The 18584-nt window shown below is 45.5% G+C and overlaps 1 protein-coding gene across 3 annotated transcripts in view; it reads left to right on the top strand.

The window, feature by feature from the left end:
* The window catches only part of Eif4e3 (eukaryotic translation initiation factor 4E family member 3), a 70327-nt gene extending 53135 nt beyond the window's left edge, over positions 1 to 17192 (top strand). For all 3 annotated transcript variants that reach the window (XM_059258281.1, XM_059258280.1, XM_059258282.1), the window contains 5 exons: positions 2277 to 2371; positions 3817 to 3877; positions 6749 to 6815; positions 11705 to 11860; positions 16944 to 17192. In XM_059258281.1, coding sequence (XP_059114264.1) covers positions 2346 to 2371; positions 3817 to 3877; positions 6749 to 6815; positions 11705 to 11860; positions 16944 to 16990 — 357 coding nt within the window. In that variant the 5' untranslated portion in view covers positions 2277 to 2345 and the 3' untranslated portion in view covers positions 16991 to 17192. The remainder of the gene's footprint in view (positions 1 to 2276; positions 2372 to 3816; positions 3878 to 6748; positions 6816 to 11704; positions 11861 to 16943) is intronic.
* The last annotated feature ends 1392 nt before the right edge of the window (positions 17193 to 18584 follow it).

Here is an 18584-nt window from a genome sequence, read left to right as displayed (position 1 = left end):
GTAATGGACCTCAAGAATATTTATCTTAAAACAGTTATTTGGTGCATATATGTGTGTGTGTCATTTAATAAAGATAAAAGCAAATGTGCGTACTAATGAGATGGAAATGCTTAATTTTTATCTAAAGGAATTCATCTTAGCTGAATATTTGATATTGTAGAACAGACTACATTCAACATGTTTCAGAGTTAATAGACATTTGATTTTATAATAATGCTGAGAATGCCACTTTACATAAACATGTACTACAAAATGGCAAAAGTGTTTTTACAGCCATTTCAAAAATCACTGGAAATTCTGTCTTAAGCTCAAGCCAAAATTCATTTAATGTTTTTTTTTTTCAGTGAAATGCAAGCTAGCAACTCAAACAGCAAGTTTTAAAAATCAAACAGTCTAAAAAAATTTTTTTCTGTGTATGCATGTTTTTGTCTTCATGTATATCATATGTGTGCCTGGTGCCCACGGAGGTCTGAGGAGGGCATCGATCCTCCAGAATGAAGTTATGGATGGTTGTGACCTGCCATGTAGGTGCTGGGCATCGAACCTGGGTCCTCTGTAAGAGCAGCAAGTGCTCTTAACTACTGAGCTCTCTTCTCGCTAGCCCTCAAGCCAAACATTCTAATCCAGTCCAATCCAAATATATTCGAACTTGATACTTACATGCTGAGGAATGGTGATAGGAAAGGGTTAAAAGTCTTTGTATTCCATAATTAAACATTTGACTTCTATCAGAGCAGAACATTTCGTATGTCCAGTAAAAATACAGCAGTGATAGCATGCAGTCTTCCCAAATCTGAGTGGCGGGGACCCAGGCCTGCTCATTAGTGTTGCGTTTTGTGACAGAAAGCCCAGTGCACAGTGCACAGGTTCTGTGTTCAGAAATGAGACTGTGATGTGAGCAGCGCGGGCAGATGCTCCAGAAACACGCCAGACTGATTACTCACTTAATTCTGAATTAATCCTGTTGTTGCCTATTAGAAACCTTGTCCTTCTCCCAGGTCCTTTGCAACCCCACATGAGGTCATGACCCACAGTTCCCATAAGCCGAGTCTTACAGGGTCAACTTAGTTATGACGAGTCTCCACGGATGATGAAAGGAGAGCTGATGGGATCTTTTGTTTATTTTGTATGTGTGTATATGTACGCTCCTGCCTGTCTGGATATGCACCGTGTGTGTTCACATGTCCACAGAGGCCAGAAGAGGGCATCAAAACCCCTGGAACTGGAGGCACAGGTGGCTGTAAGCCACCTGATGTGAGTGCCGGGAACAGAACCCAGGTCCTATGCAAGAAGAGCAAGTGTTCTTAACCACTGAGCCATCTCTCCAACTCCCTGATGAGGGTCTTAGAATAAGATTATATTGAAATGTAGACTACAAAGCATGCTCTTCCTGTAATCTTCCTAATCAAATGTTCAAAAACTAAAGATCTGGGCTCCATATCAATATATTAAGGTTAGTGAGTTATCATATCCATCTCATATGCTGTCGTGACAAGAGCAGCTGAAATCTACATTTTTAACAAAAAATTCCTTATGAAAAACGACTTTTAGCCGGGCGGTAGTGGCACACGCCTTTAATCCCAGCACTCAGGAGGCAGAGCCAGGTGGATCTCTGTGAGTTCGAGGCCAGCCTGGGCTACCAAGTGAGTTCCAGGAAAGGCTGCAAAGCTACGCAGAGAAACCCTGTCTTGAAAAACCAAAAAAAAGAAAAAAAAAAAAAAAAAGAAAGAAAAGAAAAGAAAAACGACTTTTATTAACATCAGTCCTTGGGGCTGGAGAGATGGCTCAGTCATTAAGAGCACTTGCTGCTCCTGCAGAGGACCCAGGTTTGGTCCCCTGCACCCATGTGGTGGCTCACAACTATTCATAACTTCAGTTCCAGGGGATCTGACACCTGCTTCTGACTGCTGCAGGCACCAGGCACACACATGGTGCACGTGCATACATGCAAGCAAAGCAGTCAGAGCACCCAAAAGGAACCTGAAACTATTAAGTCCAGCCCTGGCACCGCACAGTGTTACCTTTCTGGTTTTATGGTACATGCTGCTTAGGAATGCTTCCTTCATAACAATGGCTTTCTAAAAAATAGAACCTAGCCTAACATCTAGAAGGAACCATGTTTTACTGTTCTGCATTAAAAACTTTGAAGAGCTAATGAGAAAAAAAAATCCACTCCAAATGGCTAGGACTAAATGAGAATCAATATTTATTTATATAATGTACTGGCATTGTTAATCCATACTGGGTATATTCAATGAAGTGTTTTTCTTTTAAAGATATTCTGGAGTGTGTACAATAACATCCCTCCTGTGCCCAGCCTGCCTTTGAGATGTAGTTATCACTTAATGAGAGGAGAGAGGCGACCACTTTGGTAAGTGTGTGTGGTTCACCTGGAGGTCAAGGTGGGTGGGAACTAGCCATGAACCTCATGGGGACTCTTTTCACCTGTGGCATGCCTCTTAACAGGAAGTGTATCCTGTTTATCAAGGCCCAGGCTCTCAGAGGAGCCTGATGTCACTTCCTTAATCACTTGGTGTAGTAGTGAGGGCAATGGACAGTTAGCTTGCCCAGGCTGGGGCCTCTAGTACCAATAAATCTTTATGTCCTTTAACCTTTCACACTTACTCACAAGTAAAATGAAATTATGTTTCAGCTCATTTCTCAGTGAATGGTAGAAACATAAATTGAACAAAAACAAAGTAGGATTTTATTGGAGCCTGTGACTGGGAAGTTCACCGTCAGAACTGGCGTCCCACACGTCTGGCTTGCCAGGCTTCATCTGGACTCTGATACTCTCCACCACGTTTCTTTGCTTTCTCGATGTTTGCTGGGTTTTCAGTCAGGCTTTTCTGTTTCTGGGGAAATAGATCTCTCAAGTTCCAGTCCTTTTGAACATTGGGATTGAACCTGGAGCCTTGCACCACATGGTAGGCAAGCACCCTACCATTGAGCTCCAGCCACACCCTTGGCCTCCCAACCCCATTTTTTGAGACAAGGTTTGACAGAGTTGCCCAAGCTGGCCTTGAACTCACCTTGTAACCATGATAAGACTTGAACTTACCGTTCCTCTGCTTCAGTCTCCTAAACAGCTAGGGTGACAGACTTAGACCACCAGTCCTGCTAGCTGTGAGCTGTGATTTATGCCCTTCAAGTTTATCAATATGTCAGCATTCTCCAAGCACAATAAAATCTAGGGCTCACCACCATTGGCTCACTGTGGATCAGCTCTCCATCCCTGGCCAATCATGGGATGAGGAAGAAACGGTCTCATAAGCAAACCTGGGATGCAAATGTGTCTTTAAAGCTAGGATATGGAATCAGTCCTACCAGAATGCCTCTTACAGGGAAATTGGGATGTTTTCCCTAGATAGGAAGTGGCTATTAAACGATGGTCCACCATAGCAACACTTGTTAAATCTGTGACCCAAGTCACAAGTCACATGGGAATTAAATGAGACAGTATTATGAATATGCTTTGGAATGTATAACTCTTCCCACCTGCAAAGCTGTTGCATCAGCTGTCCATCCCCAGCGAATCAGGGAGACCCTGGGTACCACCTCCTTGAGAATGAGGACCTCGTATCCCTGCACGCACCCTCATCCCCATCACAGCCGATTCCATGTTGCTCCCTCTCTCATCTCCATTCCCTACCTTTTTCATTCTTCTGCTTTTGTTCCCAATCATAGAGCTGGAGAATATTTACTGGAAAATGCCTGTGTGCTTTTGTGTTTCATGTCGGCTATTGTTAAACTAAATGCAAATAGGACTACCCCTTTGTCATGGAGTGAAACTTTAAATGTTGTTCTTTGATGTAGGGAGGAGGAGAGTAATGCAAAGGGTGGCGTGTGGAAGATGAAAGTCCCCAAGGACGGCACGGTATGTCTCTGCTGAGCATCTCCCAGAACCGTCTGCGCATGGGGTTCAGCATGTCGTACTTTAAAGAGAGCCTGTCCAGAAGTCTCCTGGCAGCCCTAGGTGGAGAAATTCATTTCTAACATTGGTGATGGTCACTTAATTCTGTCAAGAGGTATAATTGAAAAAGCCAGGTATTATGTTGCATACCTTTAATCCCAGCACTTAGGAGGCAGAAGGCAGGTGGATTTCTGTGAGTTCAAGGCCAGCCTGGTCTACAGAGTGAGATCCAGGACAGCCAGAGCTACACAGAGAAACCCTGTCTCAAAAACCCAAAAAAGAAAAAAGAAAAGATCCTCACTCTCAAAAAATAAGGTGGAGACGTGATTGAGGAAAACACCAGAGATCATCCTCTGGCTACAACATGCCCTGCACACACACACACATACACACACACACACACACACACACACACACACACACACACACGTGCATACCCCAATAAATACATAAGGAAGAAAAATCATTAGAAATAAAATGGACAGAAGGGTGATTTTTTTCTTCTGATCCCTTTCATGCAATTATGCTCAAAGAATTAAAATGTTTCTGGGAAGCCACTCACGTGGGCAAGAGTCACCTCCCTGTGAGTACACATTTGAAATTACAGATTCATTGGGCAGGGCTGCAGACCTGGTTGTTCAATGACAAGCATGAAATACACCAGAGCAGCTAAACGAGAGCCAGACGAGGTGTATGAACCCCTCTGCCCTGCTAAGACAGAGAGAGCCGAAGATAGGAAAGAGCAAGATGCTCCTAGATTCTCCAGTTTCACCGGTGTGCTTCCCCGCTTTCGTGCGTGTTACTGTACTTACGTGTTTGCTTATTTTTGAGGAGATGGGGAGCCACCTCAAATGGGACCATGCACATTTATGGGCCTTATTTGGAAGTAGACTGGGAATCACCCTAGACTTGGAACTCTAGTGGAAACCACCGTGATACCCACACCCGTAGACTGGTCCTGTCCCACCTTGTCAGCTCCCTAGGCTGAATTTAGGCGCCAATATACTTTCCTGTCTGGACAAGTGCCTGGGTTCTTATGTGTCAGCCCCCATAGAAGTCTGGAAGGCTAGAGCTGCCTGTGTTCAAAACAGAAGCAGGAAGTCTCCCTTGCCCTGTTCTCCTCTCCTACCCCAGCTTCGTCATGTATGGAACTCAAAATCAAAGTTGCACAAGTAGGAGGAGGCAAGGGCCAGGAAAGAAGACATAGGCCTTTCCAGGAGTAAGAGTTCACCTTCAGCTCCCTAGTTAAATGCTGTTGCCTCGATGAAAAGATAAGCAGCTGCTGCAAGCTCATTAGAATGTAATAATAAGCATTGTTATGGTTAATGTGCACTGGGCACCTCTCATATGATGCATGCAGCTGTTTTTGGTGCAGTCTTAAATCTGGAGCCCTCTTGTTGCAGTTCTTGACAAATGTTATACTTGCAACAACCCTGTGAGGTCAGTTCTGTTGTTATTCCCTCTAAGATAGAAACTAGAGAAGCTGATGGCCTGCCCAGGTCACAGAGTACAATGAGCAACCCTCCACTGAGCCTGGTCTCTAGGAGGCCTCAAAGCCTAGGAACCAGGGCAAGAGGGGAGCCTAGATCTTTTCCAGGGAAAAACTGGGAGAGCCATCGCCCACCAGTGGCCTGGGAGTGGATTCTATCTACTTGACAGCATTAGTCCATGTCCCATAGAAGGAGTTCTGGTGCACCTCACTGGCAGGAGGCAGAGTGGCATGCAGGCTAATCATTACTTCCAGGGAAATTGTGTGTGTACAATAGTACATAAATTTACCACTCTGTGCAAACAACCTGTCAGCAGTGAATGGAATTTTTCAAGCCTCTAGCATTCAGTAAATAACAATGTTTCTTAACATTCTTGACTTGTGTAACATCTTAAATGGTAACATTTTAAGTACTCGATCAACTGCAAGAGAGAAACAAAGAGAAGGATTTTACTAATGGCACTCAAATACGATGGGTTGGTACACTGAATCAGTAAGAGTTAGACATCAGAAAAGGAGGTGAGTTGAATGTTGTACAAACTCAAAATAGTCTTATAATAAAAATCCCGGAGCCAGATATTGATAGAAAAGCTGGAAGATCAGAGAGACAAAGGAACAAACCACAGCCACTACCTCTTACCTCCAACTCCTCAGCCTGAAAAGGCCTCAGCCGATAGGCCTCTAGCCAAATGAGCTTCCTCAGCCGAAAAAGCCTTCAGCTGAAAAAGCCTCTAGCTGGAAGGGACGCTTCTGCCTAAAAGCCTTTAGTTCCTGTCTCCTCACACCTTATTTGTCTTTCTCTGCCCAGCCATCACTTCCTGGGATTAAAGGCGTGTGTGCTTTCCAGTACTGGAATTAAAGGTGTGTGCCACCACTGCCTGGCTCTGTTTCTCTCCTAGACTGAGTCAATCTCATGTAGTCCAGGGTAGCTTTGAACTCATAGAGATCCAGATGGATCTCTGCCTCACAAGTGCTAGGATTAAAAGTGTGTGTGCCACCACTGCCTGACCTCTATGTTTAATCTAGTGGCTTGTTCCGTCCTCTGATCTTCAGGTAATTTTTATTAGGGTACACAATGTATCACCATAGTTGAAGGTGTGTACCTCCCAGTTCTTCTGGAGTTCATGGGGGCTTCACTAGCATTTAAGGCCCTGGATCACTTACTTGTATCTGTGTGGGCAGTCATTTGCAAGTTGTTCCCATACCTGCATAATTGCACATGTTCACTTCTGTGCTTTGGGGGTGTCTGTATGTTCCAACTGTGGGAGGGGGCGCTTGGATTTCTTTGGCACCTGATGATAACTGCCTAAACATTGTCTTGTTTTTACTTTTCTCTCCTACCTCAGTCCACAGTTTGGAAAGAGCTGTTGTTGGCGACCATTGGGGAGCAGTTCTCGGACTGTGTGGCAGCAGGTAGGGAGGCTACCGCCGGTATGCTTGGGTCATGTTTGTTACTCACAGGCCTTTGTCTTTATGTGTTAGTCTTTCTACCTCCCTGCAAGGTGTTGACTTTGTAGCTGTGTTGTCATTGAGACTTGTTTGTGTGGTGTGGTGTTTGGTGTGAGACTTGTGTATTTAAGCTCCTGTGCATATTTACATGTGTGTACAGGCAGCCCTTCCTATCCTCAGATCTTGCATCCATGGATTCACAGATCAAAAACAGTAGAAAGCATGAACAGTGTCTGAACTAAACATACATACGTTTCCCCTTGTTCTTCAAGAAACAATACAAGGCAGACAATTTGCACAGCATTCACATTTTGTGTTACAAGTAAAATAAGAGATGGCTGAAAATAAGTTTGGCCTGGCCGTATAGCTCTGTGGTAGAACACTCGCCTGGTGTACAAAAACAAACTGCTACAAAATAAGACCTAAATAAATATTATCTGCAAATGACCTTTAATAGAAGGGACTTGAGCGTCCGTGGTATGGAGGGGGTCTAGAACTTATCCTTCATACATACCAAAGGCTGGATATATATTACATCTATAAAAACACACGTGAATATGTATATATATAAATATATATCAAATAATGTAGGCATATATGTACATATATATAGTATGACTGTTATAGCCATTCATCCAATATAAATAGGCAGAGAGAAAAGAGAACTCTTCATCAGTGGGCCAGCGTGATTTGTAGTAGGCTTTCTGAGGCTGTCTCATCTCCTGGAGGGGGAAGTGTCTGCCATGCCTAGTGGGATCTGTGGGTGGATAAGAACAGTCCTTTCCTTCTCTCTGTTTATTCCCTCCCCTTGTTCTCCTGGCTCTACTCAGAGAAGCAGACAGTGGGAAACAAAGATGTCTCACTGTTCCTGCCCACAAGCTCTCAGCTGAGGTTGAAACAAGAGCTTCAGGGACTTGCCTTTGGAGAAGGCTTTGCCCTGCTGAGTGGTTTTCAGGGAGCCCCTCTGAGAGCAATGATTTTGTGTGTGTTAGGGCTGGGACCCTGGATCCTGTGCATCCAGCCATGGGCTCTGCCACAGCCCCAGCTCTTCTCTCTGTGAACCATCTTCCTTCACCATTCAGAGAGGGGTTCACTGCTGATGTCAGGATCTCTTCTCTTCTTTCCCCCAAATTTTGTGGCGTTTTTTTGTTTTGTTTTTGTTGTTATTGACTTTGGCGTTTGTTGTTGTTTGTTTTGTTTTTATTCTCTTCCATGCTGCTTTTGGTTCTGGGTTTTATCTGCTGTCTTTGCTGTTTTGTTGTTTTGTGTGTGTGTGAACTCGCGTGGGTCAGTTGGCACCAGACTTAGGCTGTCTCTGAGAGCTCTTGTCATCCTGACGGCACTATGACCCATCTCACATTCACCTCAGGGGAGGTAGGGGGTGCTCAGGCATTCTGCCTTTCACACCGCTTTTACTCACTTCAGACAAAATGTGTATTAAGATGAAATGATCTTACAAGTTCAGGTTTCTTCTGTTCCAGTGGAGAAAGGCTAACAACTTTACACTACACAGCCCAAAGATACCCTGTGTGTAGCTAGAAACACAGAAGTCCCGGAATAGTCGATAAGTAATAGCAAATACCCAATAGTGCGCAAAGAAGGCCAATTCTTCTGTGGCTGACTAGAAAGGAGGACACTATTAACTATTAACCTTCACCATGTCCATTAACCAGCTCTGTCACTTGAGGCAACCAGTTAATCTTTCTCAGCCTCCCTTATAGAGCATCTTTAAACAATGGCCTCCTGGCCCCACTGTGTTCTGCTGCTGGAACTCTGCCACAGTCCAGGTGTCGCTGACTGATTCTCCATGGGGGCTTTATGTATTTCACCATGGACCTGCCTTCTCCTAAGAGCCGTGGGCTTTTTACAACACTGTTTGCAAAAGGGCTGTGCTCAGCTGTTCCTGTCTGCCAAAGCCAAGCCAAACTGAAACAGTTTGCCCTGTTTGGCATCTGTTGGTGACCTCACCTACAACCAGTTGTGTAGGAAAGGATAATCCCAAAGGATTGGGGACACTCACATCTCCCCCAAAACTGGTGTCCTGGCCCTTCTTGAGAGTGAAACGCTGGATCACCTCTTTCTTTGTGTAGAAATTTTATTTTTACATGAAATTTATCATTGAGCTCTGACAACCATATTATTTTAAATCAAAGAACAAAATGAGGAGCAGTGCTTTTCATGGTGCCATGAGAGATTCTGAGGTTGGCCGTGAACTGGATGCTTTCTTGCTTTTGTTTAACTTGTGTTTGAATGTGATGAGTGTGCAGAAAATCCCAACATCACAGCTGTGGAGCCTGGCGACAGGTCACAAAATAATCATGTTCGTTTAGTGAGTTTATATATTAAGAAGCAGGACATTAATGCCTTCTTGCCCACCAGTGCCCCCTTATCTTTCTCTTCATACGATGCCATCAATCTAACTTTTAACACCATAGCTTCATTTTGCCAGGTTCTGAACACTCGTTTACGTGTTCACAAGGTGTTCATATTGTGCACCCATAGCCATGGTCAAATTCATTCATAAAGGAAAACAGGCAAAGAGGAAGGGAAGGGGGAATGGAGAAGGGGGATTTATTTCACAGAAAATGGTTTCTTTGGGAAGACTGGGTACGCCACTATGTAAATCATATTCAACATGTAGGTCCCACCAAGCCCCTGGAACCTACATGTATGCTCTCCCAGTTCTGGAACTGCAGGCGTACACTCAGGTCTTTTTACATGGATTCTGGGGATCTGACTCAGGTCTTGTGTTTGCAAAGCTAGTGCTTTACTGACTGAGCCATCTAACCAGCCACCACCACCACCACCACTACCACCACTACCACCACAACCACCACTACCACCACCACTACCACCACCACCACCACCACCACCACCACCACCACCACCACCACTACCACCACTACCACCACAACCACCACTACCACCACCACTACCACCACCACCACCACCACCACCACTACCACCACCACCACCACCACCACCACCACCACTACCACCACTACCACCACAACCACCACTACCACCACCACTACCACCACCACCACCACTACCACCACCACCATTACCACAACCACCACCACCACCACCACCACCATCACCACCACACTACCACCACCACCACCACCACACTACCACCACCACCACCACCACCATCACCACCACCACCACCACCACTACCACCACCATCACCACCACCACTACCACCACACCACCACCACCACCACCACCACTACCACCACCACCACTACCACCACCACCACCTCTGTCATCACCATGACCACACCACCACCACCACCACCACCACCACCATCACCACTACCACCACCACCACCACTACCACCACTACCACCTCTGTCATCATCATGACCACACCACCACCACCACCACCACACCACCACCACCACCACCACCACCACCACCACCACAACCACCACTACCACCACCACTACCACCACCACCACTACCACCACCACCACCTCTGTCATCACCATGACCACACCACCACCACCACCACCACCACCACCACCACCACCACCACCACCACCACTACCACCCACTACCACCTCTGTCATCACCATGACCACACCACCACCACCACCACCACCACCACCACCACACCACCACCACCACCACTACCACCACCACCACCACCACCACCACCACCACCTCTGTTGTCACCATGAGCACACATCAGTGGATAACCCTCATGTTGCTTAGTCATGCAGCAGTTTACGGACATACGGGTTGTTGTTTGTGGTTTTTTTCAACATGTTCACATGTCCAGGAGACAAGTAGAAAAATGGATGGCTTGACCATTTCAGCTTCCAGGGGGACGGCAAACCAGCAGTGTGTCTGAGCTAACACAAAATTCCCTAGCTGTGCTAATGCCTCTCTCTCGTGTGCTGCCTACTGGTGCAGAGTGTGCAAGGATAGAGAACTGACTCTGCCTTGTGAATGTGTCAGGAGCAAGCAGACGTTGGAATCCAAGGCCCCCACTTCTCTCACTTTGCTGCCAGTTAGCGTGGACAGAGTGGCTGCACAGGAACATAATGCTACAGGAGGCTCATCATCCGGCCGCCAGCTCAGGTGCTTCCGTGCCAAGTGCCTTACTGTTGGAGAAAGTCTGTAGTAACCAGTGTAGCTTGATGCCTATTGACCGTTCACTGTGGTCATGGTAAGGTGTCACTCAGCAGACACTCTTCCTTGACCTGAAGTGCTAACAGGTGGCTGTCAGCTCTTTAACCCTTGGTTCAACCCAGTCTGAGGGGATGATTGACAGAAGGAAGCACCAGAGGGCAAAGTGAATAGGAAAAGAACAGACAGACAAACCCCACAAAGCAGAGGAGCCACTGGACACACACAGTCTGGGTCCAGCAGGTTTCAGAGCAGATAGCGCTCACAGCCCCAACACCTCCAAAGACTTAGCAGGAAGTCACAGAACATCTTACTGCTCTTAATAGAGAGGGCCAGGCTTCAAGCAAAAAGTTCATCTGAGTTCACTTGGCTTTCAGAGGGCAGAGAATTATGCAACCTATTTTAGAGAAAGTCTCTTCAAAACAGAGTCAGAAATTGACAGAAAGCTTTGGGTAACATGTTAAAAAGGGTAAAATTACTTATCTGGAAAATTCATTTGGCTTGAACACTCTGTTTATTGAGTCCCCAGCTAAATGTGATGCAGCTCTGGCAGAGTCTGTGCCGACTTGACTTTCCCCAGCGGTCCCCATGGAAGCAGTCACTTACAAGTCCCTATCTTATCCATAACTCACAGCTAAAGTGATGGGCGCTTAGATGTGGCCAGACTGGCTTGGAGTTGTTTACTCATTCTTGCCTTTTCCTCCTCTTCCCCTCAGATGACGAAGTCATAGGGGTCAGTGTGAGTGTTCGGGACCGAGAGGATGTCATCCAGGTCTGGAATGTCAACGCCTCATTAGTGGGTGAAGCTTCTGTGCTCGAGAAGATCCATGAACTCCTGCCCCACATATCTTTTAAAGCAGTGTTTTATAAACGTAAGTGGCTTCATTTCCAATCACTGTTTTCAAGGTTCTTCTACCAGACTTCTAGAGATAGAAGCACATTGCAGATGAGGTGAAGGCGGAATCACTCAAAACTCTATTCCTGCAGAAAACAGTTCAACACAATGCTCTTTAGTGTTCTTTTAATCAAGCTTAGTTTCAGAAATTAAAATGAGGTTTTGTTCTTGCCTAAGTACATGAATCCAAAAAGCAAATACACATTGTATCTGTTATTTTAAAAATTTAAACCTACACTTAAATTTGTGAGAGATAATCATATCCTATTGGAAATAATAATAGGAAACAAACACACACACACACAAAAATCAGTCAGTGAAATGGCAGGCAGATGGTCAATCATCCCTTCCTACACAGAAACTTACACTGTTTAACATCTGTGTTTATGGGGGAACTCAGGTATGATTGACAGTTCTACCTAAATGCTACCACTTCCTCATTATGGTGACTGTGGCAAAGTCACCAAGAATTCACATGCAGCGGTACATACAACTCTTGGTGTGAACAGGTGTGTGGACCCATTGTTTCCATTGTGGTTTGTGTTCATTGCTTTTGTGTGCTCTCTAGAGACAGTCATCTTTTCCATAACGAAAACATCTTAGCACTTTTGACCTGGTGTTTGGTAGTTCAAATGGTGGCTTACACGTTCAATAGTGAGTTAAAGGAAATGATTGATAGCCCCACACACATTGCGATGGATTTTCTCTGTCCCAAATCATTCTGGTAGTCACTAACCCACTTTTTTCTTACTGTATTTCATTGACTCTAAGGTGCTCTTGCACATAGTACATCCTATTATCTTAGTATTTAAAGAAAGAAAATAACAAAAGGTTTTCAGTTAAACCAGGATGCACTGTTGACTCTAGAGGTTTTGAGATTCGCAGGGGACAGAGTACGGGGCATCTTAGAATCTCTGAAATATACTTCATCATTGTCTCACTAGTCCTGGTCCTTGTCAAGAGGCTAAACTAATTCCAGTTTTGTGATTGCCCTTGTGTTATAGCACATATGAAAACTCGGGCCTCCCTGGGAGGAGTCTTGTAGCCATCATCAAAGAATCAGGATCCACGCAGAGAAATGGATCCTGCACTCTGTGCACTTAGAGGGTGCTGATCCTCTGCACTGTAATAGAAAGCTTAAAATGGAAGAGACAGAAAATGCACACTGAAGAGTTGCTCTTGGCTGTGCAGTGTGGAGACAGGACAGGCACATGGATACCATTAATGCTCCACAGGGACATGTCAACTGTAGTTCACCCCAGATATCAAAAGGTCTCCAAAGTGTTTTCTGATTTCCAGTCCACAAGAGTAACTAGCAAAAACTACAGAAGGGAATGTGAGTCAGTGCCGAGTTCAAGTGGGCCCACACTTGAGTCTGCCCTCTACTTGACTCGGAGGAGGAGAAAGCCATTGAGAGTCACAGGGTTTTTACCACACTTCACCGCTGTGTCCCTGAGCAGTTTCACTCTCTCTCACCTGTGTCCAGAAGGTCTCAGATGATCTCCAAGGTTCCTTCTTCTTTACAATTCTGTGAACAAATTGACAGCTAACCAACTGGTCAGCAGCTCAGCATGAAGTCAGGATCTACTTAGGTCATTAGACTCCAGCTTTAGGGCCAAGGCATAGTCACGAAAGAATGACCAAGGGCAGAGGATTCACTGCTTAGCTGTTGGGGTGGCTGACAGGAGGTGTGGGGGTGTGGGGCACCAAGCAAAGAGAAAGGAAGTTGCACTCAGACCAACCGAGTGGAAGCTGAAGAGACACCCTGAAGGCAGTTGACATTGTCAGGTGTGTGAGTCAGAAGGAGCTAGCTGCAGCTCGAAGCTGAAAACTGCTTTTTGATGACACACTAGCATTTAAAAGCTCAGAGTGTGCAGTTTAAAACTCGGAATGCGCTGCGTTTGACATGCAGCAGGCTGTCCTCTACTTGGCATGGTTGCCAGCGTGTGTTACAGAAGTGACCTGGAGAAATGAGAGCTGGACAGAAGCTGGTTCATAGGGCGAGGGGCAGTCCTGGTGAGCCAGTTCACGCCACCTTTGTCTTCTTCACAGGGAGGGTCCTGGTGCTCTGGAGTTTGTAGAAGCTAGCTGGCTAGATGACTGGAATGCCGGGAGAATCCCAGTATACCCAGTCCTGGCCTCCAGTGGGCAGATGAGGAACTGGACATTGGCACTTAATGTGATTTCCATCCAAGATTGAAGATTTGAGGGAGAAACTCACAATTAATACACACACACCCTCCCTGGTTCCATTAAGTTCCTTGGAAAGCTGAGGGACAAAGGCCTTTCTCTAGTGTGAGCACTGTGTAGAACAGGGATTGGAAAGCCAGGAACTGAAACTGAGCCAGCCTCTCGGCTCCCGCCCCCACCCCCCCACCTCAGTCTTTCCATGGGAGTGAAGCATATGATTGGGAAAAAGTGAAACTGTTGTGTGACACATGAAATTATATCAGTACCAAGTTTCTGTAGCTTGGTTACATGAAGAAGCACTCATTTGTGCCTCTATTTTGTGTAGCTTCTTCATCAGTCAGGAATTGCATGAATTACTACTAAAAGTCCGCTGACTCCTGGATCTGAGAAGTCCTCTAATTTTTTCCCCAGTTGCTCCAGGGGTGGCCAATGGCCCTCAATGCCCAGATGCTCACAGTACTGCAATGCATCTGCTGGCTGTTAACTTCTGACCACTGACACTGCAGTGTTTCTGCTGTGGCTATCCTGACCCCACACACCTAGAGATAAGGAAAATCTTTGCATCACTACTGCCTTTGGATTTATAATTTGCAAATCAGCATGGCTGTCGTTTTGTGGTTCCTCAAATTGGCCCTGAAACAGTCTATTTCACTGAAGACCAGACTATGTTTTATTTGGTGTCTGCCATAAGACATCTTTATTAAAGATAGGAATAAGGGCTGAGGAGCTAACTCTGTAAGGGGACCTAAGTTCAATCTCCAGAACCCACATTTAGAAATAGCTTGGGCTAGGGCCTGAGGAGAGGTCTCAGCAGTCAGTGAGCTCGGTTTCCAACACCATGACAGGTTCTTTACAGCTGTCTGAAACTCCAGGTCTAGGTGATCTGACACCCAGTTCTGGACTCCACAGGCACCCACCCTCATGTGCACACCCCCACACGAGTACATATAATTTAAAAATGAATCCCTAAAGAAAATGGCTAGGGCTGGAGAGATGGGTCAGTTGGTAACAGCACTTGCTGGGTCAGCATGATGACCTGAGGTCACATCCCAGCATCTGTGTGAAAAGCTGGGCATTACCACACACACTGTAACCCTAGCACTGTATAGGCAGAGACAGGAGGCTCACCAGTGCTTTCTGGCCCTAAGCCTGTCCCAGGTTCAGTGAGAAAGCCTGTCCCAAAGGAGTCTGTCAGAGGTGACAAAGCAGGACACCCAGTGTCCTTCCTCAGCTTCTAGACATGAGGCATAGGTATGTGCACCAGTACAATCAGGTGCTCATGCAGCATGTATGCACACCACACACACACACACACACACACACACACACACACACACACGCTAACACACACACACACACGCTAACACACACACACGCTAATGCACACACACACACACCACATACACACACACACACACACACCCCACATACATATGCAGATACACACCATGCATGTCACATCTGCATACACATATACACACACATATATATGTAAACACACACCTACAAAAAGCTGAGTGTGGTGGTATCTACTTATAATCCCAGTATTGGGGAGGTAGAGACAGGTGGACCTCTGGGGCTTGCTGGCCAGGCTAGCCTTTAACAAGTTCCAGGCCAGTGAGAGATCCTGTCTCAAAACATGAGATAGATAACATCTGAGTATCAACAGCTGAGATTATTCTTTGCCTCCCTCCCTCCCTTACTCCCCCCGCCACACACACACATACACTACTCCCTACACATGCATGTGTACCTGCATATGCAGAAACATACCCAAATAAAGTATTTAAAAAATTCGATACTTAGAAAGTTGATGTTGTTAGAGATGTGCAATTAAACTTGGGCAGATATTAGGTCACCAATCCTAGTCACCCTGGGAGTTACAAGGTGCATCTTTCCCAGTGGTTTATCTAGATGAATTGCTGCTTGGAGTAGCTACCTGGGATGGTCTTGAAGGACAGCTCTCCCGCCATCCTCTCCCTTGGTAGTCTATATTAAAAACAAGAATAGGAGATAGATATGGAGGTGAAGTGGAGCACTCAGCTCTGTCTCCCTTTATTGCCTGGATGAGCAAGTGGATGCAGTTGGGTTGAATAGCCCCGGATGGATTAGACCTTGCCTCATAGTGACATCTAGACACCCTCAACTCAAACTTGGCCCTTTGCATTACAGCTAATATTGTGTGTCTCATGGGCCTCCCATTTCTTGTCTTCCAGTTTAAAAAATTTAAGTTTTTGAAAAGCATAATTTTTATTGTCAGTTTCCTAATTAGTAATTCCACAAGACAAACTATGAAACCCCTGAGGTGTGGGGTGAGGGTTGGGGAAAATAATAGAAGCATTATTTTATGAAACTTCGTTTCCCACAGAAGGTGTTGAGAAGCAGGGGGCATAATGTAATCCACCCCCCCCCCCTTGCATGGTTCTGTTTTGTTTTGTGTTATTTTATTCTTGAAGGTAGACTCGTGAATGGCTCTGTCTTGGATCCTAGGTTCCCCCCTTCCCATGCATTTTTGTGGGCTCATTTTCCCTGTAGCGTTTGCCTACAGCCCAGCATACTCTCCTCATCAGCTTGTGTGGATGAGTCATCCCCTCGAGGCACCGCAAGAAGAAGCAGGCAGCATGCCCATAGCTTGTTTATTCCTTGTTTTAATTTTCATTATTACGTTTCTCAGGAAATGCATGCCTTAGCTAACAGTTACTGGCAAGAAAAAAAAAGAAAGAAAGAAAGAAAGAAAGACAGACAGAAAAGGTATTTGAGTTCTTGCCAACATCTGGGGAAGCTGAATGAGATGCCTAGAGGGGGTTGGCCCATCCTTTGCTTAAAGTTTTCTTTCCTTCTTTTCCTTTTTGTTTTTTTCTGTCCTTTAGCCCATGAAGAGCATCATGCTTTTGAAGGTGGACGTGGAAAACACTAATTGCACTCTGTAAAGAATTCTTTATCCTTTGCTGATTGGTTTTGGAAACGGTCTTAACAGGAGGGAGAGTGAAGAGAAGACTTGCCGAAGCCCGATGCTGGTCCATTTAGAGTGGGTTTCTGTCCTGGCAGACTGGGCGGTTAGGACTCCGAGTGGCAGGTGGGGTTGGGGAGAGCCTGTGGGTTTCTGCCATCATATCACTTGGGTGTTTTTTTGTTTTTTTTTTTTTAAGAAAACTTTTTTTTAAAGCTTTCTAAATTCTCTGTTCTTTGCACTCTTCCCCCTCCCCCTAAGGGTCCTTATTCAGGGTAATTATTGTTTTCTGCACACCCTTTCATTGAGGCATAAGAATTGGGTCTCCCCTTCAGTAGTTCTCCTGTACCTTGTTAAGGAACATCTGCATAATCGCCACGGGACTGCCTGTGAAGCCACAGGGCACCAGGAGGAAGCCTAGCCTAGCAAAACCCCCTGTCTGATAAATTGTTGTGACACTTGCCTGCAGACTGTGAGCTGGGCATTGTTTCTTTTGTGTGTGTGTTCCATAGAAACCGTACTCCTTGACAGCACGCACATCTTAAACCCTTTTTAAAAAGCACTATAAGGAAAAGAAATTGTTGGTTTGCCTAACATGAAATCTTTAATCACAATTGAGTGTCAGGCTCAAAATCAAACTCTAGGATTTGGGGGCCCACTGTGCAAGTATTTCTAACCAGAATCCCAAGCTGGCCTTTTCAACAGAAGCCCCGTGATTTGTCCAGAGAGGAAACCTGGTATTTCGGATTCACAGAAGAGGCCATGTTTATTACTTGTGTGGAATGGAGTTTCTTCCTAAGTTCCCACATGTTTACCCACTTAGAACCTTCCACATCAATTCTCACACCTTGTGTTAAGTGATCCCTCTTTCCTGCCCCGGTCGTGTGTCCTTTCTGAAAATGGATGGCCTTCCAGTGTGGCCATCATTTGCACACTGTTTCAGGAAGCACCGGGGCACTCACACAGTTGAACTTGAGTGCATCTCGTTCCTATTAACTGTGCTATTAGATATTGGATGAGACTACCAAAGAAATAGTAGCTTCAGTAGAAGAAAACCTTTCAGAGAATTGCAGCTCCTCCCCGGTGTTCCTGCTCCCTTGTAACTTTGCCCCACCTCCCGGTGATGTTCCCTGTGAAAGGGCCTCCCTCCTCTTGGCTTGGACTCGGGGCCATTGGACCAGTGTGGTTTCTATATTTCTCAAAAGGGCAAATTTTTAATTCCCCTTGCACTGTTGGCCAGCGGAGAGAGGGGGCTGCTCTAAGCCTCCCACATGGACTTGTAACTAACATTCCCCGTTTAGATATTTTAAATGGCTCTCAGTAGCATCTGTTTATAAGAGTCGTGGCCTCCACTTGCATTGCTAAACACTCAGCCAAAATAATTAGCTGTCAGAGTTTAGAAAGTGCTTCTCTTCTGAACCCAAGTCCCTCGACAGTTTCACTCATTAAAGTGTTGGATACTTCCAGAAAAATCCCAGGACGTGTTTGTCTAAATGACGTGTACCTCTCTGAACAATTTCTAAACTTGTTTTAAAAGTATAACTCAAGGATTTAAAACTTA

Source organism: Peromyscus eremicus, chromosome 3 (assembly GCF_949786415.1).
Source record: "Peromyscus eremicus chromosome 3, PerEre_H2_v1, whole genome shotgun sequence".
In the NCBI taxonomy this organism is placed as follows: Eukaryota; Metazoa; Chordata; class Mammalia; order Rodentia; family Cricetidae; genus Peromyscus; species Peromyscus eremicus.
This window is presented reverse-complemented; position numbering and strand designations above follow the sequence as displayed.